This window comes from Mus musculus, chromosome 9 (genome assembly GCF_000001635.26).
Source record: "Mus musculus strain C57BL/6J chromosome 9, GRCm38.p6 C57BL/6J".
Taxonomy (NCBI): domain Eukaryota; kingdom Metazoa; phylum Chordata; class Mammalia; order Rodentia; family Muridae; genus Mus; species Mus musculus.
The window spans coordinates 38,429,595-38,440,957 of NC_000075.6; the positions used below are offsets into that span (position 1 = coordinate 38,429,595).

At 36.8% G+C, this 11,363-nt stretch overlaps 1 protein-coding gene across 1 annotated transcript; it reads left to right on the top strand.

Moving 5' to 3' along the window:
• Positions 1–689: 689 nt before the first annotated feature.
• Olfr901 (olfactory receptor 901) lies at positions 690–1,625 on the top strand. Its single transcript, NM_001011806.1, has one exon. It carries the CDS (start codon positions 690–692, stop codon positions 1,623–1,625), a length of 936 nt encoding a protein of 311 aa, NP_001011806.1.
• The last annotated feature ends 9,738 nt before the right edge of the window (positions 1,626–11,363 follow it).

The window sequence follows — 11,363 nt, forward strand, 5'->3', positions numbered from 1 at the left end:
CTAGATCCATCAGTAGCTATCACAATTACTGCAATGGAAGGGAAGAAAGTGAAGATCGTTTCTTGAAGTCTCGTTCCAAAAAGGTGAACTTATTTTGATTTTTGAAACCTCTGCTAAGGGAATCAAGGTATTCTTGATATGCATCATCTCCTCATGTGAGACCAACATGGAGTCTGAGGTCGGAGCTAGGCTATCACGGTGGAAATTCAGCAGAGATGCTGAAGCTATTTGCTCCTTATCCTCACAGAAATGTATATTTAATATGCACATCTTTTTTTAGTAAATATTAGTTCTTTAAAACATTCAAATACTTTATTATTTATGCTATTATGTGTGTGGGTATATATATTTCACAGCTTGAATGTGAAGATCAGAGGAAAATTTGCAGCAATTGGTTTCCTCTTTTCCTGCTATGGATCCAGGGGTTCAAACCAAGGTTATCAGTCTTGGAGGCAAGTGCTTTTTACTGTCTCTCTGGGCCATTAGTCACCTTTATAATTCCCTTAATATTATAAAAGTATAGCAATGAAAATTTAAATGGAAAGAAAGTGCAGAGATGGATAGGTTTGAGGTTTGAGACTAATTTCCCACTCTGTCTTTTAATATTATATAGGGTTTACTGGGAAAAGCTTGAATATCATCTTAATGTTCTTATTTCTTCCATTCTCACAGATATGACCTGAGAAGGAATGGCCTCTGGCAATGACTCCACCACAGTGAAGGAGTTTATTCTGTTGGGCTTGACACAGCAACCAGAGCTCCAGCTGCCTTTCTTCTTCCTGTTCTTGGGAATCTATGTGGTCTCCATTGTGGGGAACCTGGGCTTGATTGTTCTGATTGTTTTGAATCCTCACCTGCACACCCCCATGTACTACTTTCTCTTCAACCTTTCCTTCATTGATTTCTGCTACTCCTCTGTCATAACCCCCAAAATGCTGGTGGGTTTTGTGAAACAGAATATCATTTCTCATGCTGAGTGCATGACTCAACTCTTTTTCTTTGCCTTCTTTGTTATTGATGAATGTTGTATTTTGACAGCAATGTCCTATGACAGATATGTGGCCATATGTAAGCCATTGCTTTATAAGGTTACCATGTCCTATCAGGTCTGCTTCATGATGACAGTGAGTGTGTACATGATGGGGTTTGTGGGTGCCATAGCCCACACAATTTGCATGCTGAGACTCACCTTCTGTGATGGCAACATCATTAATCACTACATGTGTGACATACCCCCTCTCCTGAAGCTCTCCTGCACAAACACCTCTGTCAATGAGCTGGTGGTTTTCATTGTTGTGGGTGTCAATGTGATAGGACCTACATTGATCATCTTTACTTCTTATACTTTGATCATTTTCAACATTTCACATATCCGTTCCACTGAAGGCAGATCCAAGGCTATTAGTACCTGTAGCTCGCACATAATAGCTGTTTCTATTTTCTTTGGAGCCTCAGCATTCATGTATCTTAAGCCTTCTCCTGTTGGATCTGTGGGTGAAGATAAAGTATCTACGGTTTTCTACACCATTGTGGGCCCGATGTTGAACCCTTTCATCTACAGTTTGAGGAACAAGGATGTCCACATTGCACTGCATAAGACTTTGAAGAAAAGCATGCTTATCTAGATAGAAACTTTTTTTCTTCTAGATTCAGATCTTACATGTTTCATGTGATATATCAAGCTATAGAGAGAATCCTAAGAATTTGAAATGAAATTCCAACTATTCAGTAATACAAAAATTAATTGTGCAAAACCGTTCACAGATTAAGCCACTGTGAAGAAGAGTCCTTCATTCTTTAAAAAATTTAAATAATTTTAAAAATTAAAATTCAATAAATTAAAATAATACAATAAACTAAAATTGTAAATATTCAGTTGTTAATTCTCTAGCTTACTTTTAGATTTTCTAATTTCTTCTCTATGTTTTCTCTTATTATAAAGCTTAGTATTATTTCAAAGTCATTATTCTTTTGTCTCAGCCACCTGACTCTTGGAATTATAAGTAGAAATATACCACTGTATAAAATATGACTTATGTGGATTTCAGTAGAAGAAGTTCTGAATTAATTAATCCAGGAATGACAAGATTTTGAATTTTGTTTTTTACTAGAATACATGTAGAATACTGTAGATCTGTGATGGACATGCATTGATTTGGAGTTTTGTTTGTTTCTTTTTTGTTGTTGTTTTTTTGGTTTTTGGTTTTTGGTTTTTGGTTTTTGGAGACAGGGTTTCTCTGTGTAGCCCTGGCTGTCCTGGAACTCATTTTGTAGACCAGGCTGGTCTCGAACTCAGAAATCGCCTGCCTCTGCCTCCCAAGTACCTGGATTAAAGGTGTGTGCCACCACTGCCTGGCTGATTTGGAGGTCTCAGAGCAATACATTTCCTAATTTAATTCTCTGCTCACTGTTGAACAAGTTTCTTTTGGGAGAGGTTTCTTTATTTCTCTAAAATAAGAGGAGAAATGTGAATGTCCCTGTTAGTGTTCCTTTAACTTCAAGAAAATTTGTAAAAGTGAAGTCAAATTTTCTTAGTAACTTTATTGGCCAAAATAAATGCAACATATATCTGTGTGCACATCTTTAAAAGTGATTTTAAGATTCATGTGATCCATGAAAAAAAATAATTTAGGAATGACATGCATGCATTAAATGTAAGGGAAAGGAGGAGTGCTGCTAAAAGAAAAGAAAAATTTCCTCTCCCTAATGTAGGACCTTTCATCAAAGTTTCCTCCCTTTGAGTCCCAAAAATCTCTCACCTTCTAGGTCTCTGGTACATTCTGGAGGGTCTATATAACTTTAATCACATAAAGGACTACAGTTTTCACTCTTTTGAAGTCTTATCTAATTTGTAGACACCATCCAGATATGTTAAGAATCCCATTTCTAATTTGAAGGAAAATTCATTATGTTGTCATTCTTTGAATGCCAGGCCAATTTCTTCCCAATTATTTGCATGCCAGACTCTAGATCAGACACTGGACATAGCCTCTGGATTGCATCAGGTAGCAATCAAAATGAAAGCTTGTTTGATTTCATCATTTTATCCATATGGTACAAATCTTCCAATGTGGAAAGATGACTGAAGTTTTAAACCTGTGACTAGTTTGGACTATAAACTCTCTTATGTTTTGTGCTCTGTATCCACATGGATTTAGCTTTTAAACTACAGATACTGTAGAGATTAAATAATATGTCGTATATTTAAGTAGCACTGACTTATTTTATCTTGTACAAGTTTTATTTTACTGTTCCTCCGATGAAGATTCTTGTCACATAACATTCTTGAAATGAACAAGAATCTCATACTCCATCCTTTATCTCCATTCTGTTGACTTATTGGAAGTTCTGATATAGCTGTCATCGAGTAAACATTAAATTATCATAGATATTGAAGTTACCATGGAAATTGAGTCAAATATTGGTGGTAACGCAAGCAACTAATAAGTTCCTTCCCAGAGAAAACTTTTTATATGTGTATATTATTTAATAGATACAGACTAGGTCTACAGTTTAAATAACTTTAATTAAAATGTATAACAGAGCAGGGTATGGTGGCACATGCCTTTAATCCCAGCACTTGAGAGCCAGAGGTAGGCTGATCTCTGCAGTTTCGAGGCTAGCCTTTCTCCTGAGTAAGTCGGGCTATATATCATATAAACATTATACGTATGTATGTATGTATTCATATATATATATGTATATATATGTGTGTGTGTGTGTGTGTGTGCTATGTGTATATAGCATATATATGCATATATATGTATATAATATATACACATATATTACATATAGAAAAAATATACACATTAGCTGAACAAAAACAACACCAACAGACATGTCAAAGTGGATGGGGATGGGAAAAAGCCTACCACAAGGCTTTAACTTTACACAAAGAACTATATGCACCTGAGGAAATGTGGGAGAGAGATAGGTGGTCTTCCCCAGGGAATATATATGAATTGTTTTTCCAGAAAGCATAGGGTTATGGGGTCCCATGTCTGCTCCACTACAGGGTATGGCTGCTCGGGAGGCAGGATGCAGGCAGTCAACCACGTTTACCCCACACTGTTGCTGTGCGGTTTGGGCTGTAGGGAAGCCCGGAGAGACACTGTTCCAGGAGTGGGAAAGTGCAGTCTGAGGCACAGGACAGCTGGGGATTCCCAGGGCCTGCGAGCAGGCCAGGGCCTTCTGGCTCTCAGGCTCTCAGACACCCAGGAACTGCTGGGAACTGCAGAAGAGCTAAGAACTGAGTGGGAGAGTGGGGGCTTGCAGGCTATATCTGTCAGGGGACTTGGGGCTAGGGGGAGGAAGGAGCTCCAGCTGGTCATGTGGAAAGAGTTTTTGGATTGATGATGGTGGTTGGTGGCTGTGGCTGGGAGTGCAGTGAGATTAGACAACGGTTCTATAGGCAAAGGCCTTCTCCATGGATCCCCATGGCAGATCCTGATGAAAAAAGGCAGTCCATGGTTTTAGACATTTATTGTCATAGTAGAAAGTGGATGAGTAAAACCATACCCTACTTCTCACAGTGGGCCTTTAGGTCCCTCATTAGTATGGAGATCTGTCTTGAGCTTGTGACCACAGGGAAGTCCTCTACCTGTTGCCCTTACTAGACTGATGGCCACAAATCTTTTGCAGGGGTTGGCGGGGAGAGTGCTGCGGCTAGTGACAGGGCCCTGGTGCCCAGGAATCAGGCTAAGGGCCTCCCATCCCTTCAGGGTTTCTGGGGCTTCAAGCCTTATCTCAACCGGGGACCAAGCTGCCTTTCACAGTCCCACAGCCACAAATGGGCAGCGCTGAAAATATAAATATAAATATCCTTATACAAAGAAGGTTATATTTAAGAGTATATATACATATGCATGTGTATTTGCAAGCTGTAATAATTAGTAGGGAAAAGGCTAGCATTTGAAGGACACAGAGGAGGACTTGGGATGGGGAAAGGGGAGGGGGAAATCTTGTGATTATATTATAAACTAAAATATATATATATATCAGGAGAAGAGCAATGGTTCAGCAATTAATAGCATCCAATCGTCTTGCAGACAACCTAGGTTTGATTCACAGCACCCACCAGTCAACTCAAAACCATGTGCAATTCCAGTTCCATGGGATCCAGTACAATCTTGTGATCTTACTATTTATCAGGAATGTATGTTGTATACATACCTATATTCAGACACAATAGTTCATTCACATGAAATAAAATAAACAAATTTTTAAATACTTCAAATACAATATAGAAATGGCATACAAAGTATATAGATAAAAGGAGATAGAGAAAATAACAGTAGTTGTAACACAGCTATGATATACAAAGTATACAGATAGAAAGAGATAAAGAAAATAGCTGGTTGTATATTTTCAAGTTATTAAAGAAATTTATTTTATTGGTAGGAAGAACATTCACATACATAATTATTATTATTTTAAACATTTATTTATTCATAGTTGAGTAACAATAAAGTGTTCTACAAGCTCTTGGAAAGCAGAATACACAAATGATAAATATCTGCCCTATTTTGTTTTTGAGATACATGTGAAATTGATCTTGGGAGTTGAAATGACAGTTGCTTAAGGAGGAGTGGTTACTGTCCTTTGGGGTCATGGCCACTGGTATGTTGCTTATGCCCCATGGGATAACCACATACTCATGTACTTATAGGTAATACTAATTAGATACAAGATTATTAATAACAATAGAAAAAAGGACATGCAGTTGGGAAGAAGGTGGGGAGGGGCACTAAGATAATTTAGAGAAAGGTAATGCTGGATGCATATGATTAATACATATTGAAGGACTATATATGAATATAACAAACTTTCAAAGAATAAAATATTATTTTTAAAGTAAAATAATGGTTTTACATTAAAATTCATGTACATGACAATTTGTTTGATTCTTTCTTATATGGCAGTGTCTAGAAGTTTGTATTACTTTTTGACTAAATCTATTAAATTAAATATAAGTGTATACAACTTCAGCATATAGTTGGCAACTTTATTTTCTTTTAAGGATACAAAATATGATGTTATCTCTCATATATGGTGCCATTGGTGTTTCTAGAAAATTAAATGTCATTTTTGTTTTTCTTTATTAATAATGGTTAATATTAGTATAGCACTTTTTGTAAACTGGCATTATCTATATATGGGGTCATTAATTTTGGGATTATTTTAAAATGAATTTTTAGGGTAAGCTTTACTCTAATACAATTGTTGTATTTATAAGCAGAAGAAGTGTGAATTCAAACAACGACATTCATGCACAGAATAAAATACTTGTGAGAATGTAGTTAAAGAGTAGTCATCTCTAAGCCATGTGGAGAAGCTTTCAATCATAGAAACCTGAGCACAAACTGATCCTGAGTTCCTAGGTCTCAGAGTTTTAAGGAAAACAATTCCAATGTTTGGGGCACTCAATCTGCTGTATTTTATCCTAGTGTTTTCAGTAGCATTACTGAAATATATATGCCTTCAGAAATACTCAGAAAAATAAGAGAGTTAAAACAAAAGCCAAAAGCCAAACTTTGGAAGAACTGCCTATTAAGTGAATTACTTTTTCTTTTTTTTCTTTGGAAAACTGACATACAATATTATTGCAGAGTGATAATTTGATAAATATTTTTAATTTAAAGGACAAATTGAGGCATACAAAGTATGAGATCAAAAGGTTTATTTGGACTAAATTGAGTTAAATAACCAATGAGAAAATGAAATTCTACTTCCTCCAACACCTGCACTTGAAGTGGTATCTGAGAGGCTTGGTTCATAGCAAACCAGTTGTTACAGCTGTCAAGAAGCATACCACAAGCTAGAGGCTGACCACTAGTTTCTTTCCTAAATATCAGGTAAGAAGTGAGAAGCAGGAAAGTGATTTTACCCATAATATTTATTATTTATATTGCACCTTGGCATACTCAGAAAATTGCTAGACTAAATGAGAATGAAATAGGTGACCAGTATCTCATATTTCATGTGTCCATGAACTGATGAATTTTGTAACTTCATTCTGGTGACATTTAAGACATTCCTTTTTCTTATTTTCCATTTTTAGTGTATATGTATATAGGTAATGCTGGATGCATATGATACACACACACACACACACACACACACATATATATATGAGAAACACATTGGTTGTAGAAATAAATCCTCATGTTGATATTATGATATGTACCAGTGTAGTCATGTTTTTGAAAGAACACAGCTCTATAGACAAGAGGCAATAGTCAAATTATAAAGAGCAACATGGGGTCTCACTGGTACCAGACTTAATTCCATAAGCCTGTCCACCCAAATATTCCTACAATTGAAAATAATTTTGATACAAAAAATGTATATGGCATCACAGATACAATTCTTTAAAATTTGTTTTCCAAATATCTTCAATATTCTTAAAATTTTATTTAAATTATAATGTATTTAAATTACAGTTTTATGCTATGTTTATATTCTTTATCATTTTGACCCCCAATTTTTCTCTATGAAAGAAAACTTCTCTTTCTAAACTTTAAAGACAAATAAGAAAAACCAAAAAATAGTATCTCTTACAACAATTTCTTTTGTCAAACACATTTCCTGGAAAGCTAGCTCAGTCATTAAGAGCTTGCAGGGAACACTTCTCATGGGGTTCAAAACTGTCTGTAACTCTAGCTCCAGGAAATCTATTGCACTCTTCTGGCCTTCACTGATACTGTTCTCGTGCAAAAATTCACACTTACACACAAGCTTACATATGCAAACACACATTACTATGATTAACATGTAACAACAATTATTTTAAAAAAAGTTCTTGAATTTGAAAGAGGGCAAAAAGCGGTAAATGGGAAAGGTTTTACAGATGTAAGGGAGAAATGATCTAATTCAATCTCAAAAAATTTTTAAAAAGTTATCTTTACAGCTGATTTTGTTTAAAAATCAAAAAAAGTTCTATTTAAATAGAACAAATTGTGTTTGTGGGCTGGCAGTTTCACATTCTTGTCATAATTTTGAAATATATCAATTTTGTTTATTACTTTATTCTTCAGACACTTTGGGCCTTATCCATGGAGGAATGCTGCCTTTTGGCTTGATCCCCTTGAATTATTTATCTATTATTCTTTCTAGCCAGATTCATATGCTTAGGGATGGCACAACTGAGAGTGAGCAGGACCCTATTTATTTCAATAACCAACCCAAAAAAAAAGTCCCAAAGGCAACCCATAGAGCAGTCTGAGAGGAAATTCTTCAGTTGAGATTCTCTCTTGCCAGGTATTTGTAGATTTGTTTCAAGTAGAAAAAAAAGTAACTAGAACATGTAAATATCAATGATTCATCTGCTGAGATAATTTCTTTTCTCACTGCTGTGACAAAATGCCTTACCAAAGCATATCAAAGAAGGGTTTATTTTATTTGCAGAGTGATGGCACAAACCATAAAGATAGAAAAATGACAGTGGCAGAAGCAGAAGACAGATAGCTGCTACAAAAGTTTGGAAACAAGGAGAGATGAACATTGGTGCTCATGACATTTTTATTTCGTCTAAGGTCTGGCATATTGAAAAATGCTGCCCACCTTCAATATGTTTGCCTACTTGAAGAAATCTATAAACTCCCTCACAAGATGTTGAGACATCCTACACCTAGATTATTCTAAATCCTGTTCAGGTGATAATCACTATTAATCATCATGCACATTCCTATGGTTAAATTAATTCAATGGTGTCTTGAACAATTACATTTGCTTTCCAGCACCCACTTTGTTCCAAACTAAACAGAAAATATGTGGTTTCATGTGAATCTGAGGTAACACAGATATTCCCTATACCTTTTATCAATAATTGACTCCTTAGATATTTGGAGCAGAACATCTGGAAGCTCAGTAGACCTGTACAGATTCCCTTCTGAAAATTATAATAAGAGCACAGCTCTTCTATATCAATACTTATTTCCTGGTAGTCACTGGAGAACTGGTCTGATTAGTAAATAATTTCAGGCATAGGACCCAGGAAGTGAAAGGTTGATTCAGAAACTTTGAATTGTAGCCACATGAAATTTGCCAACAGGCTTTATTTTACCATTTTGTTTTTTTATCTTCCAGTAAGGGGAAAAATATCACATGTAGATAAACCATATTGACCCAAAAGTTGATGAGGTATAGCCGTACATATGGCTTCCCCTAAATAAAAGAGGACTTAAATTATCCTAGTCGCTTTTTCAGTAAAGAAAGTTTGTAAACAGGTCAAAATGATACCAGCGGATGAAAAAGTTTTCTGTCTCTTTGGATTTTCAATAAGCATGACAGCCAGAAATGGCTCCTTCATAACTGTGTTTGTTCTTGCTGAATTGATACATAATATTGGCCTCCCATGACATGTGTTTTACCACTTTTTTATTTTATTATATTTTTTAATTAGGTATTTATTTCATTTACATTTACAATGCTATCCCAAAAGTCCCCCACACACTCCGCCACCTACTTCCCCACACACGCACTCCCACTTCTTGGCCCTGACGTTCCCCTGTACTGAGGCAGATAAAGTTTTCACAACCAATGGGCATCTCTTTCGACTGATGGCCGACTAGGCCACCTTCTGATACATATGCAGCTAGAGACATGAGCTCTGGGGAGTACTGGGTAGTTCATATTGTTGTTCCACCTATAGGGTTGCAGATCCCTTTAGCTCCTTGGTTACTTTATCCAGCTCCTCCATTGGCGGCACTGTGATCCATCAAATAGATGACTGTGAGAATCCACTTATGTGTTTGCTAGGCCCCAGCATATTCTCACAAGAGATAGCTATATCTGGGTCCTTTCAGCAAAATCTTACTAGTGTATGCAATGGTGTCAGCGTTTGGAGCCTGATTATGGGATGGATCCCCGGGTGTGGCAGTCTCTAGATGGTCCATCCTTTCATCTCAGCTCCAAACTTTGTCTCTGTAACTCCTTCCATGGGTGTTTTATTCCTAATTCTAAGAAGGGGCAAAGTGTCCACACTTTGGTCTTCGTTCTTCTTGAGTTTCATGTGTTTAGCAAATTGTATCTTATATCTTGGGTATTCTAAGATTCTGGGCTAATATCCACTTATCAGTGAGTACATATTATTTGAGTTCTTTTGTGATTGTGTTACCTCACTCAGGATGATGCCCTCCAGGTCCATCCATTTGACTAGGAATTTCATAAAATCATTCTTTTTAATAGCTGAGTAGTACTCTATTGTGTAAATGTATCACATGTTCTGTATCCATTCCTCTGTTGAGGGGCATCTGGGTTCTTTCCAGCTTCTGGCTATTATAAATAAGGCTGCTATGAGCATAGTGAAGCATGTGTCCTTCTTACCAGTTGGAACATCTTCTGGATATATGCCCAGGAGAGGTATTGCAGGATCCTCTGGTAGAAATATGTCTAATTTTCTGAGGAACCGCCAGACTGATTTCCAGAGTGGTTGTACAAGCTTGCAATTCTACCAACAATGGAGGAGTGTTCCTCTTTCTCCACATCCTCGCCAGCATCTGCTGTCACCTGAGTTTTTGATCTTAGCCATTCTGGCTGGTGTGAGGTGGAATCTCAGGGTTGTTTTGATTTGCATTTCCCTGGTGATTAAGTATTTTGAACATTTTTTCAGGTGCTTTTCAGCCATTCAGTATTCCTCAGGAGAGAATTCTTTGTTTAGCACTGAGCCCCATTTTTAATGGGGTTATTAGATTTTCTGGATTCCACCTTCTTGAGTTCTTTATATATATTGGATATCAGTCCCCTATCTGATTTAGGATAGGTAAAGATCCTTTCCCAATCCGTTGGTGGCCTTTTTGTCTTATTGATGGTGTCTTTTGCCTTACAGAAGCATTGCAATTTTATGAGGTTCCATTTGTCCATTCTCGATCTTACAGCACAAGCCATTGTTGCTCTATTCAGGAATTTTTCCCCTGTGCCCATAACTTCGAGGCTTTCCCCCACTTTCTCCTCTATAAGTTTCACTGTCTCTGGTTTCATGTGGAGCTCCTTGATCCACTGAGATTTGACCTTAGAACAAGGAGATAGGAATGGATCAATTCCCGTCCTTCTACATGATAACCGCCAGTTGTGCCAGCACCATTTGTTGAAAATTCTGTCTTTTTTTCCACTGGATGTTTTTAGCTCCCTTGTCAAAGATCAAGTGACCATAGGTGTGTGTGTTCATCTCTGGGTCTTCAATTCTATTTCACTGGTCTACTTGTCTGTCGCTATACCAATACCTTGCAGTTTTTGTCACTATTGCTCTGTAGTACAGCTTTAGGTCAGGCATGATGATTCCACCAGAGGTTCTTTTATCCTTGAGAAGAGTTTTTGCTATTCTAGGTTTTTTGTTATTCCAGATGAATTTGCAGATTGCCCTT

Excerpts from the sequence above, each read along its gene's own strand:
- Olfr901 (NM_001011806.1), top strand. The coding sequence starts at position 690 with ATGGCCTCTGGCAATGACTCCACCACAGTGAAGGAGTTTATTCTGTTG.